Here is a 21,521-nt window from a genome sequence, read left to right as displayed (position 1 = left end):
CAAAAAAAACAAATGCCGATTTTTTTTTTTTTTTAATATAAGGAGGCTGATTCATAGTGGGATAGAGGCAGGAGCATGGGAGAAATAGATAATCTCTAGATAGGGCAGAGAAGTTGGAGGGGAAGAGGGTAGGGCATGGGGTAACTAATGATGGTGGAATGTGATGATCATTACTATCTAAAGTACATGTATGAAGACACAAATTGGTGTGAATATACTATGTACACAACCAGAGATATGAAAAATTGTGCTCTATATATGTAATAAGATTTGTAATGCATCCTACTGTCATATATAAATTAAAAAATTACATTAAAAAAGAATATTCATGGGGAAAAAAATCTCACAAAGGAAATTTCTGACCCAAACAGTTACATAAGTAAATGCATCAACTATTTAGGGAAGAGGCCAGCATGGGGATGCACACCTGTAATCCCACCAGCTCAGGAGGTTGAGGCAGAAGGATCCTGAGTTCAAAGCCAGTCTCAGCAACTTAAGAGAGGCTTTAAGCAACTGAGCAAGACCCTGTCTCTAAATATGAATAGTAAAAAAAAAAAAAAAAAAAAAACCCAACCAGGAGGGCTGGGTATGTGGCTCAGTGGTTAAGTGCCCTTAGGTTTAATCCCTGGTACCAAAAAAAGATAAAAGAAAAGAAACTTTAGGGAAGAAGTAACATCAGTATAACATAAATATTTCAGAAGGTGAGACTAATTCTATTTTATTTTATAAGGCCAAATAACATAAAAACCTATCAAAAGTAGCACTAAAAAGTAAATTTCCTACCAAAATTCATCATAAACATAGTTTAAAGTAATAATGAAGGGGTTATCACTACAGAAACAGATAGTTTCAAAAAGTGCTAGAAAATCAAATATTGCAAAATATAAAGACAATAATATATTATGGCCAAGAAATACCCAAGGAATTCAAGATTGACTTACCATATGAAAATTTTACAAGTAATTTACCATACTAATAAAGGCAAAAATACTTATAGTTATTTCTCTAGATAAAGAAAATGTATCTGGCCACATTCAACACTCTTTCATGATTTACAAAGCAAATTAACAAACTCTCAGTGAAATAGGAAGAGACAAGTTCCTCAATCTGATAAAGGCACTGATAAATACTGTACAACTAACATCATACTTGAAAAAAAAAACAACTAAAGCCATGTCAAAAGCTTTCATGGGAATTCAAAAGAATACAAAAACAAAGAATATCTCTTCAGATAAGATCACAAACCCAAAAAGTTATAGAAAGTATAACTGAATGTGGAAAAATTTTAAATATACGAATGAAAAAATATTATACCGATAACAGTAAGGCAGAGAGACAGGAATTTTACAATCTACAAATAACTTTACAAATTAATTAGAAAAAGACAAGTCACAAAAAGGTAAATTTAAATGTCCAATAAATTTATAAGGATGATCAAATTCACTAGTCAGAAAATACAAATTAAAATAACAATGAGTAACATTTTTCAACCACTAGTTCATCAAATTTACTAAAATACTGATATCTGCAGACATTTGGATGCTCCCACACACTGGTGGTAGAAAAGTATGTACTACAGCCTATTTGGAAAATATTTTGGCAGTATTCATTAAATTTAAATATGTGTATACCTTTGATCTGATAAACTCAAACCTGGGAATCTGTACCAAAAAAAAAATCAAAAAAGACATTTGACCCAGCAATCATATTCTTGAGAATCATTTCTAGAGAAATAAAATGCCCACTAACACAAGGATCATAACAGGATGCTATCCAAGCAGTATTTATGATAGAATGAAAATAATGGAAACAAATGCCACTAATATATAAATGAATGAAACTATTCCAGGTCTCACTATGTATTATTCAACAGAAAGGTTTAGATGACCTGGAAGAGTATTTTGAAAAGAGTATCACCGAATAAGAAAATAAGAAGTGGGAAATCAAGCATTCAAATAAGCCCTTAAAAAAAAAAAAAAAAAAAAAAAAGCCCTGCCAGGTATATATATGTTTGCGTTTCTGTATGCTATATCCCATTGTTACCATGGGTTGGGTTTTGAGCACCAAGAATGTGGGAAGGCCATGTTGGAAATGATCAGATCCCATCCAAAAGGGGGGAAAATAACTTAAAAAGTAGGGAAATAACAAATTTTATGAAACATAAACTTAAGTAAATCATTTATAGAAATATATACAAAGAAACTAAATGAAAATTAAACTTATAAAATGCTCATGACAGGGTCCTTTGTAGGGCATGATGTAACGTGGGACATGTTGCATCAGAAAAGAGGAAACCTAACTTGCTGGCTGCTACCTGCTTCCCAGTCCTGGGGCCACATGTGGCTAACAGAGTACCTAGCGATTAGCCAGAAGGCATTGGATCACCATTGGGATAGGCTCAGAACCCTTCTGCCCTCATGGACATTACTGCCTGTAGGAATCCCATTACTGCCTGTAGGATGGGTGCAGATATAAATTCTCCCCCCCTTGCTGACCTTTATCCTGATTGTTTCCTGTACATTATATTAGCTGTGTGTGTTTTCTCAATAAACGAGATCCTGCTTTGACTGTTCTCCCTGGTGTGTCTGATTGTTCTCCTGCAAGGGAGGGCTGGGTGCGGGAGGCCAGTGGACCTTTACTTTTCTTGGTTCATCCTGGTCGGGGCATGCTCCCCCAATCTCTCCCACAGGTCAGGAGGGAAGGGGGGTGCGTGCTAAAAACCCCCGACAGCCCTTGAAAACTTTTCTACTTTATTCTCAATCTTAAATTTGAAGTTTTGCAATTTCATCTTTATTTTTCAGTTCTTTTCTTCTATGTAGCAAAAAAAAAAAAAGTCTTTCTTCTTTCAGAATTAAGTTTTAATTATTATCTAAGAAGGCTGCATGATTCTGTAAAGTTACTGAAGGAAATATCAGAAAATCTATGATGAAGCTAAGGAAAAGAGAAGTGTGTGTACATCATTTGGCTACATTCTTTCAAGAGAGATTGTTCTGGAACTCTAGCAGCACTTCTCTCACAAAGGAAGTAATCTGCATTATGTATAGTACATAAAATTAAATAATAGTAAATTTAGATATAAAGTTCATTATTTAAATGCTGATTCTTAATATAAATTTAAACTCTATCATAAAGTTCTTCATTAGAAAGAAATGACTAAAATAGATTATTTTTTCAAATAAATTCACAGATTCACATCTGGAGAAAAATTAATGTTCCTAACATTTATTCTAAAGAGCTTGGATAAAAGGGGATCAACTGTCAAATTTTCACATAATTTATAAACTTCAACATTAAAATAAATATTACTTGGAAATGAGCAGCAAAAATTTCAGTCAGCATGAACAATTTAAACACCAATTAAAATGTTAACATCATTCAAATTTTAATTTTGTACCTTTGTTTGAAAGTTATATGAAGAAGATATTTTGTCTATTTCTAAGTAAAAAGTAGTGTTTTAGAATGAAATAGATTGCAAAGAATAATCCTTTAGAGTTCACTTTGATTTTCAAGAGTGTAGATATTATTGCCAGGTGTGGTGGCACAAGCCTGTAATCCCAGTGACTCAGGAGGCTGAGGCAGGAGGATTTCAAGTCCAAGACCAGCCTCAGTAACTTAGATCCTCAGCAACTTAGCAAGACTCTGCTCAAAATAAAAAAATGAAAAGGACTAGGGACATAGCTCAGTTGTAAAGCACCTCTGAGTTATATCCCCAGTACCTACCCCCAAAAGAAGAACATAAATAATAAAAACCCTTCAGCCAACATCATGAATTAGGTGTAGTTTTACTATTAATATGAGTCAACAATAGAAAAACCAATTTCTAGGCACATTGTTTTTCATTTTGACTCAGAAAAAAGCATGTGATATGTAAAAAGAAAAAGAGAAAATGTATTTTGAATCTATTACAGCACTAAATGGAAATGAACAATAAATATTGTGTAACCATATACATGAGGAAAAAAAATCTGAGAGAAATAAGTAGTAGAAAGTGGAATGAAGTTAGAGCAAGTGACCTGTTTTAAAGTAAAGGACATATATTTAAAAAGCAAAGAAAAACAATTTATGTCTTGAAAAGCATAGTGGGAGAAGATCATAAGAAATTTCTAAGACTAATCAGGTAAAAACAAATAAACAAAAAAAATCTGTTAATTTAATCTTCCAGAATAGAAATAACCAATAAAATAGAATTTACCTTTTCAGATTCACCATTGCCCAGGGAATCCCAGTAGGTGTGTTAAAAGCAGGTAGGAGTTTCTCAGCCAACTGTACTGCTTTAATCTTGAATATCTAAGACAAAAATATGAATGATCACAAGTTACAGACATCAATAAGTATTTGCAAATTGTTATTTCTCACAGTATGCATTCCACAATGTATTAGGTCCATGGGGCAGAGGGCAACCTATTGTTATCATGGAGACTATTTTAATCAGAGAAAATGTTTGCAAACTGAGGAAAGGTACCCAGAATGGAAAACCCTAAAACTACAATTAATTGAAAAGAAAGATACAGGTCAGGTATCAATATTATCTCTATTTTTATCTGGAAAAAAATCTAAAACATTAGGCTATGGCAGGGAATGGTAGCCCATGCCTATAATTCCAGCAACTAGGAAGGCTCTAAACCACTTAGTGAGACCCCGTCTCAAAATAAAACCCAAAAGGACTGAGCTTGTAGCTTCGGTGGGAAAGTGCCCTGGGGTTTGAGCACCATTACCAAAAGAGAAAGAAAACAGAAAAAAAAAAAATGAGGCTGTAAAATTTTCATTCAAGATATTCAAACTTAACTTCGATGATAAATTAAAATTCAAACAGAAGTAAAAGAAAGATGTAATCCAATTTGGATAACTGGCCTTGGATTACATAAACACATTTATATTTCAACATTTTCCATTAAGACCTAATCATGTTATAAAAGGAAAAAAAAAATTTGAGTTCACATTCCAATTTTCAACCTTCAGTCCTACTTTCTGCTTTTTTGGTTCCCAAAGTTAAAAAAAAAAAAAAAAACCCATAATATCAGTGATTTCTGAACTTTTAAAAACATATAATATTATCAAAAAGGATAAGGTAAAATTTCTATTATTTGCTTAGCATATTCTAATAAATAGATTTGGGTACTCTATTCTGAATACTACTGACTCAGACACTCTAAACTAAGACTGTTTCAGAATGTTCTAGTAGGAAAAGTGGCGTGTTCTCCTATATTCCTTAAGCCTATCCTCTTTCAAAACAATTCCAAATTGATGAATTATTTAGAATACTACTTTCTCACTGATGCCAAATAATTTTGATCTCCAAATAACTAGTAGTTGACAGCCTGAAACAGATAAAAGTTTTGATTTGAGATTATATTAAACCAAGCATCCCAAAATTACTCAGGGTAGGAAACATTGTACAAGTGGACAAACATTAAGATGGTCTGCAAAATCATTAAGAATACAAAAAGTAATAAAGGTTAAGAAGGATTGGGGGGAACATTCTCCCCAAATTACATATTTTATATATAATTTTAAATATTTAAAATTACATGTTAATAATTCTATTAATTGGGCCCACCATGCTGACCCCATGTTTTCTTTTAAAAAGCAAATTATCTTTAGCCCCTCTTGGCTTAAACTGACATGTTACATACCTCAGGAAAACTACCTGTTATCTGCACAGGAAATGCAGGACTGAAATAATGCCAATAAGAGGAGCCCAGGAACTTTTGTGACTCCTAATACAGAGCAGATCCCACAACTCAAGGAAATAAGGATAATTTCTACTAACCATAAAATCTCTAAGAACAGGTTCCAATTAGAACTGATCAGCATGGGTCAAAGTGACTAAGAGTTGTTATGGTAGTAGGAACTTAAAAAGTCTGATATCATCCTGCTGTTGATCATAGGTCAAGAGGTAGATCTGGTTAGGACTCTCTGAAAACTTTCTTGGAACCCCCAATAAAACTGGAAGTCAGGAGAGGCGCACTGTTCCTCCCCTCTCCCAGAGGATCTACTCTCTCCCTAGAGCAAGCATGTCCTCTTTTTCCCTATCCCTTCTAATAAACTCATGCCGGTTACTCTTAGCAATATGTCTGAAATCTTTCTGAACTGATCAAAAGAATTGGGGCTTGAAGGAGGCGAGGGTTGTCTGTGCACTGCCTCAGTTTCCTGACAGACCCTAGTCGTTCAACTGATTTGCACTTTCTATTTCAGAAACATATTTTGATAAGATTAAGAAACAGAACAGCTAATTTAAAACATTGGATTTTAACATGCAACACAGGCAAATAACATAAAATCTAGTAAATTTCAAAAGTAGAAATAATTATACAGTTCTGCCCCTCAAGCACACAGTTCCTTCTATAATTCAACCAGTTACCAGCTTCTTAAATATCTAGTCAATATTTTGTATTTAACCAGTTCCATGGTATGCATGGTTCTTAACCATTACAAACATCAAATCCTTTAAGTCTGAGCCCTCCTTGAAAAATAAATTCTGTCACATTTTCATGTGCAGAATCTCCACCACAGATTATCATATTGTGAACTTATTTCTTTCCCTCACTGTTGTACCTTGGAGATCTTTTTAAATCAGTCCACAAAAGACTACCAACTTGTTCTCTTTAGTGGCCGCAGAATTTCCTTTAGTATGTATATACTGCAATTTATTTCATCAGACTCCTACTGATGAACATTTGTTTCTACACTATGTAGCTATGTGATGTATCACTATGTGGCTATGGGAAATTTCAAAGTAGAAATATATAAACTAGCATGTGCATTGGCAATTGTGATAAGTTATTATCAATTTGTCCTCTATACATGTTTTACTAACTTATACTCCCATCAGCAATTTGTGAGTGGCTGTTTCCCACTCACAACACAAAAGTTTTCTAATTTTCTATTCTACTAATCTGATGTTGAAAAAATATTCTATTGTTATTTTGATATCCATTTCTTTGCTTATGAATGTGGGAGATACTCCATATCCATTCAAAACCCTTTTCAAGCATAACTTTGTGTACTGCAGAGGACAGAAAACTATACAAAAAATTTCCCCAGACTCCCACATTTTACAGTCTTAGAAACCGAGGTATAAAGTGAAAAAATAATATGTGTCCAAAAGTCATAAAACTAGTAAGTGGTTAGTCTGAATTTAAACCCAGGCAGTCCAACTTGAGAGTCCATGTTCTTGACCACATACACATGCTTTCAATTTGCATTACTTAACATTAATTTTTACAGTCACTAAATTTTTCCTCTATTTGGCCTCGAATGTTGTGCTTCTTGAGGCCTGATTCTATGTCCCCTTCTCTTCCTACCCTAAATTGTCTCCCCAGACAATTTCATATGTCTTTATTTTTATGTGTATACCTCTTTACTGTATCTTACATTTTCCCTCTTGAAAGATACACTGGCTATTATAAAATTCTGGGTTGGCAGCCATTTTTACCTCAGTAGTTTAAAGATATGACTTTAAGGTCTTTGTTTTCAATTATCAGGTATAAGCACCTGACTCCCAAATTTATATCTCTAGTCAATATTTACAATGGTTAACAACCACCACCACTACCACCTAGGAATAAATTTTACCAGATATTGATTAAAATAATTGAAGATATACATACATACACACACAAAAAAGGAGGGGGGAATGGGATAGGGGGAGGACATCCTGTGTTCATGGATTAGAAAACTTAATATTGTTTACTATCTATACTGCCCAAAGTGATCACAGGTTCGATGCAATTCCTTTCAAAATACCAGTGACATTCTTCACAGAACTACCAAAAAAAAAAAAAAATCTAAAGTTTGTAAAGAAGGAACAATAAAAAAAAAAAAAAAAACTTGAGGGGGGAAAAATAGAGGCATTGTATTACTTGACTTCAAAATACATTATAAAGCTATAGTAATCAAAGTAGCATACTACCACCAGAAAAACAGAAGCATATACCAACTAAAGAGAATAGAGAGCCCTGAAGCCCACAGATCTACAGTCAACTGATTTTCAAAAAAGGGGAGAAGAACATGCATTAGAGAAAAGACAGTCTTCAAAAATGCTGCTAGGGGGAAATAAAGTTTTAGAAAGTACTTCCTTTACTTTTTATAGGAACTGTCATTCTACCTGCCTGATAAAGAAACCCCATTCTATCTTGTTAACTTAAAGAAGCTGCAAATGCCATATAATCACTTTTCTAAGCCTCCTCTGCAGCTAAGGCAGTAAGTGAATATGACCTTAGTTTTGCAACTGAGAAGTATACAAATTAGGCAGAGAGAAGCAGCTAGGGACCACAGATGGTGGAGAATTCACTCAATACCTCATGTCAAGTGTCTAGAAACTGTGAAAAACAGTTTATAGTATCAGTGGGACCATCAATCCAAACCACAATGTGTGTGCAGCAAAGTCTACAGTGAATCGGTACTGTGATGGTGTTTTTCCACTACATAGAGATTAGACAGGAAGGAGAGTAAGTAAAATTGTCTTTATTTGCAGACGACATAATTGTATATCTAGAAAATCTAAAGGAATCTACAAAAACAATAGCTAAACCACAGTCTCTTTCTTTTTTATTGCAATGCTAGAGCCTCCAGTATAATGATAAATATAAATAGTAAAAATGGACCTCTTTATTTTCAATCCTGGAATAAAAAAAATTAATCAGGATATGATTTGCTGTAAAATTTTTGTAGGTGTCTCTTATCAGAATGTGGGGGGTGGGGAGAAACTCCTAGTACTAATTTACTCAGTTTAAACACTAATGGGTTGATTTATCAAATGCTTTTAGTGAATTAACCACAAAAATTATATAATTTTTCTTTTGTCAATTAATATGGTAAGTTACATTCACTGCTTTTTCAAATGTTAACCCAATATTGGTCTACTAGGATAAAATCAAATTGTAAGATTTATATATGGAGTAAATGTAGGTATATATACACATACATAAAATTATATATACTTATGTATAAATATAAATTATATATATATATAAATAAAATCATATTCTTACTGGTTATGCTTTACTGATAGTTTGCTCAGAACTATGTGTTCACAAGGTATACAATTTTCTCTTTCTTGGTTGATATTTCATGTTATGGTATTAGTGTTACGCTGGCCTCAGAAGAACTGAGATATGCTCCCTGTTCCTCTGGTTACTTAAAAGAATTTATGGAAGATTGATGAGGGTCTTTTACCTCTTATCTGACAGAACTAATCAATAAAATTATTTACCTTGGAATTAATTTTTATAAGTTTTATTATGAATGCAAATAATACTATACAGGAGGTTATTCATATTTTTTACTTTGAGTTAATCTTGATAAAATCATTTTTAAGAAAATTTGTCCATTGTTTATTTTTTGCAAAAAATAAAATCCATTACTATGCTTTAATGTCTATGGAATTTGCAATGATAGCTTGACAATGGACCTATCATTTGTTTCTAATATTGGTGATCTGTCTTATCAATTTAGCTAAAAGAGTTTAGCGATTTTGTTGATACTTTCCATAAACCAACTTTGTAATATTTTCAATTTCCCTTGTGATCACATACTTGATATATTTATTACCTAGAAGTGTGTTGTTAACTTTCAAATATTTGAACTTTTTATTGATGACTATCATTGATTCCTAACTTAGTCCCACTTTGGTCCAATAATATATCCAATATTATTTCAAACATTTTTAATTGATTGAAACTTGTTTTACAGTCCAACCTATGACTTATCTTGATAAATACATCATGTGCACTTGAAAAGTGCACATGTATTCTACAGTTCATAGAGTGTTTAATAAAATATCAATTCATTTAAGATAATGACATTCATTTAAGAGTGTCATCTGGGACTTCTACAACATTACTTCTTTCTATCTACTTGTCCTAACAAGTTACTATGAAAGAAATGTTGAAAGATTGCTACATCTTTTGTAATTGCCTTTTTCTTTTTTTCTGGTACTATGGATTGAACTTAGTGCTTACCACTAAGCTACATCCCCAGCCCTTTTTATTTTGCATTTTTAGACAAGGTCTTGCTAAATTGTCGAGGCTGTCATCTAATTTGCAAGCTCCTGCCTCAGCCTCCCGAGTCCTGGGAATACAGATGTGCACCATCATCCCTTTTTTAAAGGCAATCACAATTAAATGAAACCTGTCCTTTTTTTAATTTCTGCACTTCAGAGCTCTGTAAGTAGAGGCCTACACATTCATATTACAAATTTTCCTAATTAATTAAACTTTTTATCATTATCCAGTAATATTTTTATCTTGAAATCTACTTTGTCTGATATTGATAGTCACTCCAGACTTTCTGTGCTTACCATTTATATATTTTGAATCATTTTTTCTTCCATTTACTTTCAAACTCTTATACTCTGTCTAAAGAAGATCTCTTACAAATACAGCATAGTTAGATCTTGCTTTTATTAGGCCCATCTTGATACTTTTACCTTAAACTAAAATGTAAAGGTAGTGTTGATATTACTGGGCATAGATGTATGTATGTATGGTATGTATGTATATGTATTTTAACTTTTTCTGGTGCTGGAGATCTAACCCAGTCCCTTGCACATGCTAGGCATACATTCTACCACTGAATGAAACTCCCAGTTCTCCTTTGTTTTCTGTTTGTCATCTCCATTTTTTTTTCTTTTGGTCCCTTTAGTCCCTTCTTCCTTTCTGTTTATGTAAATGAATATTTTCTATAATTCCAGTTTATTTATTGCTGCGAGCTATACATGTTTGCATTATTTTGTTCAGTGTTTGCTCTAGGGATTTAAACAAATCCTTTAATTTGTCAGAGTCTACTTAGAGTAATACCATAAGACTTCCTGTAAACTGTAAAACCTTACAACTGTATAAGTTCATGTCCTCCTCCTCCTTTTATTCCACACTTATAATGTACTATATTTATATAACCCCAAAATAAAGTATTATTTTTTGCTTTAACAGAAGGATGTAAACTTAAAGACATTAAAAAAAAATCTCTGTGGTTCTGATGAGTACTAGTTTTCCCTGTATGTTTTTCAAAGTTATCTTTTTGTATTTGCTTTTTAGCTATTTGACCAATATGCCTAGGTATGGTTGGTATATATCATGTTAAGAATCTACCTCTTGAAATTCAGGTTTGTCATCAAATATGGGTAAATCATGTCGACCTTTGTTCCAGGTACTGAGATTGAACAAAGGTGTGATTTTTTTTTTCACTGAGCTACATCCCTAACCCTTTTTTATTATTTGGAACAGGGGCTCAGTTGCTGAGGCTGGCCTTGAACTTGTAATCCTGACTGAACTTCTTGAGTTTCTAGGATTACAGAGGTGCACTACTATACCTAAAAATATGGCCCTTGTTTCTTCAAAAAATTTTCCAGGCATTTTCTCTCTCCATCTAGGACTCCAAATTGTATGTATGCTAGACTTTTTAAATATTATCTCACAAGTTTCTAAAGCTATGTTCACTTTTTTAAAGAATTCGTTCTCTTCACACTAAATAATTTAAATCTATCTTCAAGCTTACTATTACCATTTCCAGTGATGTTATTAAACAATAAACCTTTTATTTCGGATACTGAATTTTCATTTCTAAAATTTCCAATGTTATTCTTTGTCACAGACTTCATTTCTGCTTAGATTTTTCATCTATACAGTCATTTCAAAAATACTTTGTAGAAGCTGATATAAAATCCTTTTCAGCCAATTCAATATCTGGGTTACTTCAAGACAGGTTACTATTGACTTTTTAAAAATGTATGGGCCACATTGTCCCTGTTTTTTTCATACACTGAGTAATTTTGAATTGTATTGGTCACTGTGATTGATATTCTTCAGAGACTATTGATTCTGTTATATTCTCTCTTACACCATTTCTTTTTTATTTTTATGAGGCACTTAGATAAACTCAAAATCCAACTGTCTCTCCCTACAGCAGGAAGAAGCTGCAATAGGTGTTCAGTTCCTTTAGTGATGGCTAGGATGCTCAGTGTTTCTCCCACTCACACATAGTACAGGGTTAGCCAAATAAAGGGGTAGTTATATGCAGCACTTGGGGCTTCTTTTCTGTGGTACTCTTCTATCCCACATTTTATCCTCAAATTTCTACTTCCATGGTAGCAATAAATTCATCACATCAGTAATAATAACCAAAACCATCAACTATGACTTCGGGAAGACACTGTGACTTTAAACATGAATATGTACAAAAGTAGTAGGACCTCACACATTTAAGAAAAAAATGTTAAGAGAATAAATTTTAAAATATTTTCTACGTCACCAGAACTTAGTGAAATATTTTGCCTAACTACCAGAACACCTGCAAAAAAAATCAAGAGGTCAAATTTCCAATGGGAATATTAATTTCTGGAGTGAAATCAGGCTTTCCAAAATTAAACTGAGAATTAATGCCAAAAAGGGCAATAATTTCTGGTATTAAGACTGAAAAATTAGCAGTCTAAAATTTCTTTCTTTACTCATAACTTCACTAAGAGGACTTTAAGTTAAAAACTTACATAGTTCAGGGATAATATCCCTGAATGATCTCACCTCCAAGAAACATAGTACATTTGCATTTTGGTAAAGAAAGATTTTACTGCTGTTGTTTCTTTTGTTTTTATTATCTGTGATTATATATTAAATTCCACATAACAACTTCTATATTTTATCTGACAGATTTCTGATACTGTTATCCACATAAATCATGTTATCATAGGAAGAACACCATTTTGATAACTATTATAAAACATGAACAGAGACAATCCTGTTAAAGAAATGCCATAAATTTGAAGCTGGCATCAAGTAAAATACTAAATCATCAAGGTTTTTAACCTGTGAATATTTAATATAACTAGTGCTTTTTGAGAAAATAAAATGATAAAACTTCACATCTATAATATTAATAAATCAATAGGAGAGAGGAACACTTTGTTAGAATGGCATGTAACTCTCACTTGGTTCCTTATACCAGAGAACAGAATGCATGTAACATGTTTTTATTTATAGTTACATATTTCCTTACTACAAGAAAGCACTTTGTTAGATTATAAATCACAAGTAATTTTCTGGTTCATACTGAAATAAAGGAATTTATTGCCCATTAAATATCAGAATAATGTCATATTCATTCAAATTATTTTTGTTTTATTTATTTTAGCACTTTCTCTAGTAAAGAAAAGAAAGATAATACGTTGCCAGAAAGGCTGCTTTGGTATAAATGTTAAAGTAATCTTCAGAAACAAGATTATATAGGTCAGAAATTTGGATCTTCATAAAGGAGAGAATCAGAAAATAAATCAGTAAAATTAAAAACTTTTATTTTTCTTGCTCTACAGATAATAGTTAAAAATAACAACAACAATGTACTCAATTATGTATGTACATAAGGTTCAATTCCTGGTAGTTTAGAAAAATAACTCCCAAGTTGCCTCACTGGGAAGTTTATCACGCAACTCAAACATTTAAGGAAAAATATAATGCCAATTATATACAAACTTCTAGAGATAAAAGAGAAAACACTTGGCAATTCATTTTAAGGGCAGTGTTAGTCTTCCCCCACCACAGGAAGTTTATTACTTTTACATTCTTTTTCTTTATTTCTTATTGTTTAAATTGATTCTTTTTAGTTATACATGGTAATAGAATCCATTTGATATAATTATATAAACATGAAATATATCTTATTCTAATTAGGACCCCATTTTTGTGGATGTATACAATGTGAGATTCACTGTGGTGTATTCATATTTTACATAAGAAAATGATGTCAGATTCATTCCACTGTCTTTCCTTTTTCTATCCCATCCTTCTTTTCATTCCCCTTTGTCTAATCTACTTAACTCCATTCTTCCCCTTTCTCCTTATTGTTTATTAGCTTCCACATATCTTACTGCAAACACACACACACACAAAGGTATTAAAAGATTACAGATATCCACATGAACACAGATGCAAAAAATTCTAAACAATGTAGTATTAAACCAAATCCAGTGATATATAAAAATAATATACCATATCCAAGTGGGTTTTTCTTAGCAAAACAATACAAGACTGGTTTGATATTTAAAAAGTAATCAATATAATTCACCATATCAATAGACTGGAAAAAGAACTATTATGTAATTATTTTATTATAGCCAATTTTGTTATAACATCCAACATCTATTCATGATAAGAATTATCAGTAAATTAAGAATATAATGAAACTTCCAGAAGATGATAAAGGGTATCTACAAAATACTTATAGCAAACATTAGGCTTAATAGTGAAAGACTAAATGCTTTTCCCCTGATTCAGGAACCAGGCAAGGATGCTCACTCTCACAACTCCTATTCAACTTTGTAATGGAAGTTCTAGGCAATGCACTAAAGCAAAGCAAAGAAAATTCTTCTCTGTGGAAAAATAAACTCACCTTTTTACTAATGATTTAATTATTTACAATGAAAATTCCTAAGAATCCATTAAAATCTATGTAAAAGCTATTAAAATTAATGAAGTTAGAAAAATCTCAGGGTAGAAGGTCAATGTAAAACTCATTACATATTAAACAACAATCTGAATGTTTTTTTAAGTGCAACTGTACATTTAAAAAGGGCAAATCTTGTTTAATACACATCTACCACAATTTTTCAACAATGATATAGCATCAGAAAGTTATTTAAAGAGAACTAAGATGTCCTGAAACAGTTAATAATTTAAGTCTTTATTAAAAGATGTTTAAAATAAATAGGATTTATATACATTTGTAATAAACAAATGGAAACTGAAAAAAATACACTATTATTAGAAACATTCAGTTAAATATCAAAATATGTGCAAGGTCCATTTATATGCTAAAAATTAGAAACACCAATGGAGAAAAATTTTTAAATAACTAAACGAAAAGATATACCATATTCATGGATTAGAACACTCAATGTTGTTAAGATGTTTATTGTCTCTAAAGTTATAATTCCCATAAAAACAATAGGAGGATCCTTAACAGCAAGCTGATTCTAAAGTTTATATAAAAAGCTAAAATAACTAAAATAGACAAAACAATAGTTAAAAGAACACATACACCCTGATTTCAAGATTTTCCATAAAGCCATAATAATGAACACCATATGAAAATAGTAAAAAAATAGTATAAAAGAGGCTGACAGTAAATGGTAAAGTTACTATAAAATGGTATACGGAAATTTTCTAAGATCAAATTCTGTATCTTATTTTTGTTGGTGGTTACAATCATATACACTGTCAAAGCTCACAGATTATACTCTAAAATAGGTAACTTTTAACTGTATGTGAATATACCTTGATAAAACTGATTTCGAAATCCTAGTTAATTAATTTACAATGATTTTATTCATAAGCTAGATCAGAGGTTCACAAAATACAGAACCACCATTTGCAAAATCACATTTATCAAACAATACTCAAAAAACGTAACTGTGTTCTCTATACTAAAACCATTACATCAGTCCTGTGGACAGAGCTTGGACCTTCATTCATAAAAACCACCCTATGTGATTCTAATACACACTTTGAAAACCTCTTGGAACAAATACAAGTCACTTTTTTCTATTCTATTAAATCTGAACTGAAGTGTTCTAAGGAAATGTAAATTGGAGGTATATCCAAGTTGCATAATAAAATTTTACAGTAAAATTACATACTAAATGATTTATATATTAAATACTAAATACCAGCATCTTCAAACACATTTCTTCTTAAAAAACAGCAGTACATGAATAGCTCACTCTTTACATACACAAGCACACAAAGACAAATATTTAAATATAAGCATATAAAGTCAAAATGGGAAATTTTATTTTGTAACTCAAAATACAGGGAAAGTTTTTTTAAGAACCAAAATCTAGAAGCCACACCAGAGGAAAAAAATTCTAAAAATAACTAAAGTTCACAGCAAAAATTAACAAGCAACCCCAAAGACAACATAAATAGAAATATGTCTTTACAATATACATACGTAACCAAAGATGAATTTTCTTAAATTTAAAAATATCTTATGAATAAATTTGCATTTAATTTCCAAACAATAAGTTTTAATAATTAATATTTCATATTAGGAGCATCTGTATTAATTCTTCCTGATTTATTCCTTAATTTTGTTCTTGGTTTCTTTTCCCAATTGTTGAACCATGCAATTAATTATAATAGCAAAATCCTAGAGAAAGATGACTTTTGAAAAGGACACTTGATCTAAATAAAGCTGGAATCTGTGATAAAATTATATTTTTTTGAGATTCTCAAAAACCAAAAAAAAAAATCATTCTAAGGAACATTTCCACCTGAAACATCTAGTTCTTTTGGCAAACCTTTAGATGAGTTCAATAATATTCAAGTTCAAAAACAACATGCTGCTAGGGAAGTCTTTCATTTGATTAAATTCCATTCATAACCCCTCCCCACAAAACAATGTATTTATTACTTAACTTTACTCACCTCTTCTCCTGAAAGGTAATATGCTGCAAGCAGGCCTCCAATAAATCGAATGTTAACTTCAAACACAGATACTTCTGAATTCTGTGAAAACATATTGAAAATAGTCACATATACATATTGCTTTATAGCTTTCAAAACATTCACGTGTTTCTAACAGTCTATAAGAATGTATTTTCACTTTCTCTATCTTTACTTCTCTGAAACTGCAATCTCATCTTCCATTTGTTAATCTGAAACTGCAATCTCATCTTCCATTTGTTAATCTTATTTAACTCCTCTATTACATAACTTCTAATTGCTGAAACCAATGGACCATTTCCATGTACCTTACTGTAAAATTACCAAGATATTCAATTCTGTTGACTATTGTCCCTTCCTCTTGCAAGTCTCTCTTGAATACTAGATCTTGGAGGATAGAACATCATTCTCCTTACTAATCCCTTTATTTATGTTCTAATCACTACACCACAATTTTTATTTCTATCTCTTCTCATGAATTTTAATTATTTTCCTAATGTATATATAGTAACTTAATGAAATGTTAAATGAGGCACCAAAAAATGATGAAATTGTGGATTACCAAAATAATAATGCTGAGAAAACTTGGTGTAACAGGTAAGAAATTCATGTATATATATATTCACATTGCAATATATATCAAAATGAAAAATAAATTAAATATCAAAAAACAAAGAAATTGAAGAAAGAATTGAATACTATAATTCATAAATCTCCTTATGAAATCAGGTACTATGCAAGCATAAAATCAGAAGTTTTCATAACAAATTTATAATAGACATGAAATATCCCTAACACAACGAATTATAAGAATAAAAATCTTAAAATTAAAAAGCAAACAAACTGAAGGATATTTGGCACAAATATAACAATATTAATTACATATACATATGTAATGGACTAGATAGACAGAGTCTATAAGTATGGCTATGCTGCTAGAAAAATTCTAACACCTGGAAAGAAAAGTAAAACTGGCAAAGAGTATAACCCAAGAATCCAGAGTATATGTGACTCATATAAAAATAATAACATGCATAATTAATTTTAAAAATTAAAGGGCTGGGGTCGTGGCTCAGTGGTAGAGCACTTGCCTAGTGTGTGCAGAGCCCTGGGTTCGATCCTCAGCACCTCATAAACAAATAAAACAAAGGTATTATGTCCAACTACAACTAAAACAACACTCATACACACACATAAATATTTTAAAAAATTTAAATAAGTAAATAAAATAAAAAATTAAAGGGAAAAATGGATTACTCTGAAGTTTTTCTGACATTCACAGGCAGAACACATTGCTTGCTAACATAAATATAGTTTTCCAATATAGAACTATGATAATACAATGTAATTTTTTCCTAACAAGACTTCAAAGGACTAATGTTAATTCATGTACTCCCAAAATTTAGCATACTGCAGGGCATACAGCAGACATTACTAAACACAGGGAGGAAGAGCCTCCAACACTCACTGGAACTGCAACAAGAACCCTCAAATCAGTTTCCTTGCTTTCATCCATGTCCTACTTCCTACACTCCACTCAGTACCATATAGCTAGAGTGGGCATTTTAAATCTTAGTGTTAGGTCACTACACAATGGCTTCTGGTTACACTTAGAGTAAATAAAAATCAATATGCTCATCCCCACAACTTTTCTGACGTCTCTCCTAGCATAACTCCTTTGATTCAGTTTCACCATATAGGAATACCTGGTATTCTCAGAACTGTCAATCTTGAGTCTTCTACAACAGTCTTTACATTTGTTACCTTCTTGTCTGGGTGCTTTCCCTTCATCTAGATAAATCACTCACTCTATCACTTTCTACAGATGTCAACAAATGTTACATCAGAAACTTTTGCTGACCACCCAATATAAAATGTTGTAATCATCCATCACTAATATCCTTTACTCCGCATTAGTTCCCCAATTAACATTTATCATCATCTAATTATTTATAACCACTTATAAAATTCCTATCTTGACCTTCTCTAGACAGAAGATAAAAGAAGTTCTGGAAGGAAAGAAGGGAGAAATGTGAGAGAGACATTATTGAAAGGAGTAATAACTGAGAATCTTTTAACATTGATAAAAACACAAATCTTCAGCTTTATGAAACATTGTGACTCCTTTAAAAAATAATAACATAGACACATGGTAATATAATTATAGAACAACACAATGAAGCCAGGCCCAGTGGCACATGCCTCTAATCTTATCTATTCAGGAGCCTAAGGCAGGAGGGTCACAAGTTGGAGGCCACCTGGGCAACTAGCAAGACCCTATCTCAAAATTTTTAAAAATAAAAACAGCTGGAAAGTAGCTCAGTAGAAGCATACCCCTGGGTTCAATTCACAGTATAACACACACACACTCACACACACACATACACACACAAAAAAAAAAACCGTAAAAGAAAATACAGAAACATGGGAGGAAAAGAAAGATTACTGTTAAAATTTAGACTGATGAGCATACTTTACAATAGTACAGAAGTTGATGACAATGGAACCATCCCACTCTAAAAGACTGAGAGAACATAATTGAGCTCTCATTCTATCCTCAGCTATATCTATTAACAGAGGTCCTTTTACCCACATGCACAGGACTTCCTTTGGGTCTCATTTCAGAAATACCATCTTATTAAACAGCTCTTCAATAGCCACCCCAGGTCAAATAGCAATGCCCCACCACTACTTACTTTAATTCTATCTACTCTTGTTTATCATTCTCCACAGCACTTTCTACTTTCTGACATAACCATACATAATTTAAATAACTATTTACTGCTTTTCTCCCAACACTAGAATGTAAAACCAAGAAAGAGATGATTCCATTTTGGGGTTTTTTGTTTGTTAGTTTTTGGGGTACCAAAGACTGAGCCCAGGGGCACTTAACCACTGAGCCACATCCTCAGCCCTTTTCTATATTTATTTAAAGACAGAGTCTTGCTAAGTTGCGTAGGGCCTCGTTAAGATGCTGAGGCTGGCCTTGAACTTGTGAATTTCCTGCCTCAGTCTCCAGAGCTGCTGGGATTACAGCGATGTGCCACTGGAACCGGCAAGATTCTGTTTTTGTTAATTACATATCCACAGAATTCAGAACACTGTCTGTTGTAGAAGAGGCATTAATGATAAATTACCTATTTTATCATTACTTAATCTGCAGTTCGAAATATAAATTGGGACCAAATAAACAATTACACATAAGAAGGAGTTGAGCTGCATTTGAAGATTCTTATATCCTACAGAAGGATTAAAAAATTGATTAATTTCAACCTTTGATAAGTAGTAAAATTTAAAGGGTAACCCCAAAATGGATGGAAGTGGAAAGTCTAATGTCAATCTAGTTGAGGAAAAGGGACAAAAAAGTAATTTAGGGCTGGGATTGTGGCTCAGTGGTAGATTGCTCGCCTAGCATGCATGAAGCACTGATTCAATCCTCAGCATCACATAAAAATAAAATAAAAATATTGTATCCACCTAAACCTAAAAAATAATTTTTTTAAAAAAAGCAATTTAATTCAAATTATAAAAAGACAACAGAAAATAAAATTAAATGAAAAGTATAATACTGTAATGTAAGTAGCAAAACAAAGATGGAAAACCCAATCCTAATTATATTTTATCATAATAAATGTAAATATTTCAAATTTAATTGTTAAAATAAAAGACTGCATAAAGATAACAAAATTCAAATACACACTGTGCAAATTAGCTAAAACATAAGGATATAGGTTAAAAATAAAGGGACAGAAAAACAACTATACCATCAACTATTTTCTCTCAGGTTCAAATTCATTTTTCTTCAACTTTAATATAAAGGAAATGAAAATAGATTTCTTTTTCACCAGCTGGTTCCTGTTTAGGCCCTACCATTAGGCAATTATAAAAACAAAATACAAGACTAGAGGAAGAAGAAGGGACTTACTCCTTCCTGTTTACTTCTAGTTTCTAACAGCATCACACAAGCCATGGTTCTTCACCCCAGTAGTGGCAGTTGGTTCCAAGGCATTATCTTGTCATATACACACATCCCCAACCAATCTTTTCTTTTTTTTTTTCTTTTTTGGTACCAGTGATTGAACCCAGAGGCACTTAACCACTGAGCCACATCCCCAGTGCTTTTTTTAAATATTTCATTTAGAGACAGGGTCTTACTGAGTTACTTAGGGCCTCCCTAACTTGCTGAGTCTGGCTTTGAACTCCAATCCTCCTGCCTCAGGCTCCTGATCCCAAGCCACTGAGATTACAGGCATTTGGCCACCCCTCAGTTGGTAAAACATACCAAGCACTTACAGGGTATCCTCCTCAGAGGCTAGAGTTTCACCATCAAGAGAGTCTTTTAAGAGTTCCTAAAGACCAGCCACACCTGAGCAGGTCTGGGTATCTTCCCACAGTTCTCAGAGAGCCACATGTGTTAGCTGCTTCCTGTAGTTACTACTTCTGGAGACCAAAATACTTTTTCCCTTTTTAGTTCCCCATTACTTGGCTAGCAATTCTAAACAAAAAATTCTCTATTTGGAAAAAAAAAAAATGGTATAGTTCTGCTTCCTTTTCAAGCCCTGACTGGTACAATGATCTTTCAAGGAAATTATCAGACATAATAAAGCTGCTATGTAAATGAACAGGAGTATCTGAGATTACACAGATGCCAATTCTCTTCAAATTAAACTATAAATTAAATGCAATCCTCATCAAAATTTCAAGAGACGTTTCCAGAACTTAAAAGAAAAAAATAAGAACTAAAATAACTTCCTCACAGACCAAGATTACATATTATGATTCAGATACAGATATTAACCTTCTTATAAAAATATTATGATAGTTTAGTATTGAAGAAGGGATAAGTAAAACAGACAATGGAAAAGAACAAATTAATATGACTAACATATGACTAATAATGGCATACATAAATAGTAGGGTGTTATTTATGTATAAATGAATGGTGCTAATATCACTTGATAGTTGCCTATTTGTACGACATACAAAAAAAATCCATATGGATTAAAGATAAAACACAAAAGCAAAACTTTAAAAGGTTTGGAATAAAAAAATATATGCTGGCCAGGCATGGTGGCACACACCTATAAT

At 32.2% G+C, this 21,521-nt stretch overlaps 1 protein-coding gene across 2 annotated transcripts in view; it reads right to left on the bottom strand.

Moving 5' to 3' along the window:
* Man1a2 (mannosidase alpha class 1A member 2) overlaps window positions 1–21,521 on the bottom strand; it is a 144,440-nt gene that overhangs the window by 78,763 nt on the left and 44,156 nt on the right. For both annotated transcript variants that reach the window (XM_040287337.2, XM_005334925.5), the window contains exons 5-6: window positions 16,416–16,496; window positions 4,193–4,287 (exon numbers count right to left, since the gene is read on the bottom strand). In XM_040287337.2, coding sequence (XP_040143271.1) covers window positions 4,193–4,287; window positions 16,416–16,496 — 176 coding nt within the window. The remainder of the gene's footprint in view (window positions 1–4,192; window positions 4,288–16,415; window positions 16,497–21,521) is intronic.

The sequence above is a fragment of the Ictidomys tridecemlineatus genome, chromosome 11 (assembly GCF_052094955.1).
Source record: "Ictidomys tridecemlineatus isolate mIctTri1 chromosome 11, mIctTri1.hap1, whole genome shotgun sequence".
NCBI lineage: Eukaryota > Metazoa > Chordata > Mammalia > Rodentia > Sciuridae > Ictidomys > Ictidomys tridecemlineatus.
The sequence above is the reverse complement of the archived record's forward strand: the minus strand, read 5'-3'. Positions and strand labels throughout refer to the sequence as shown.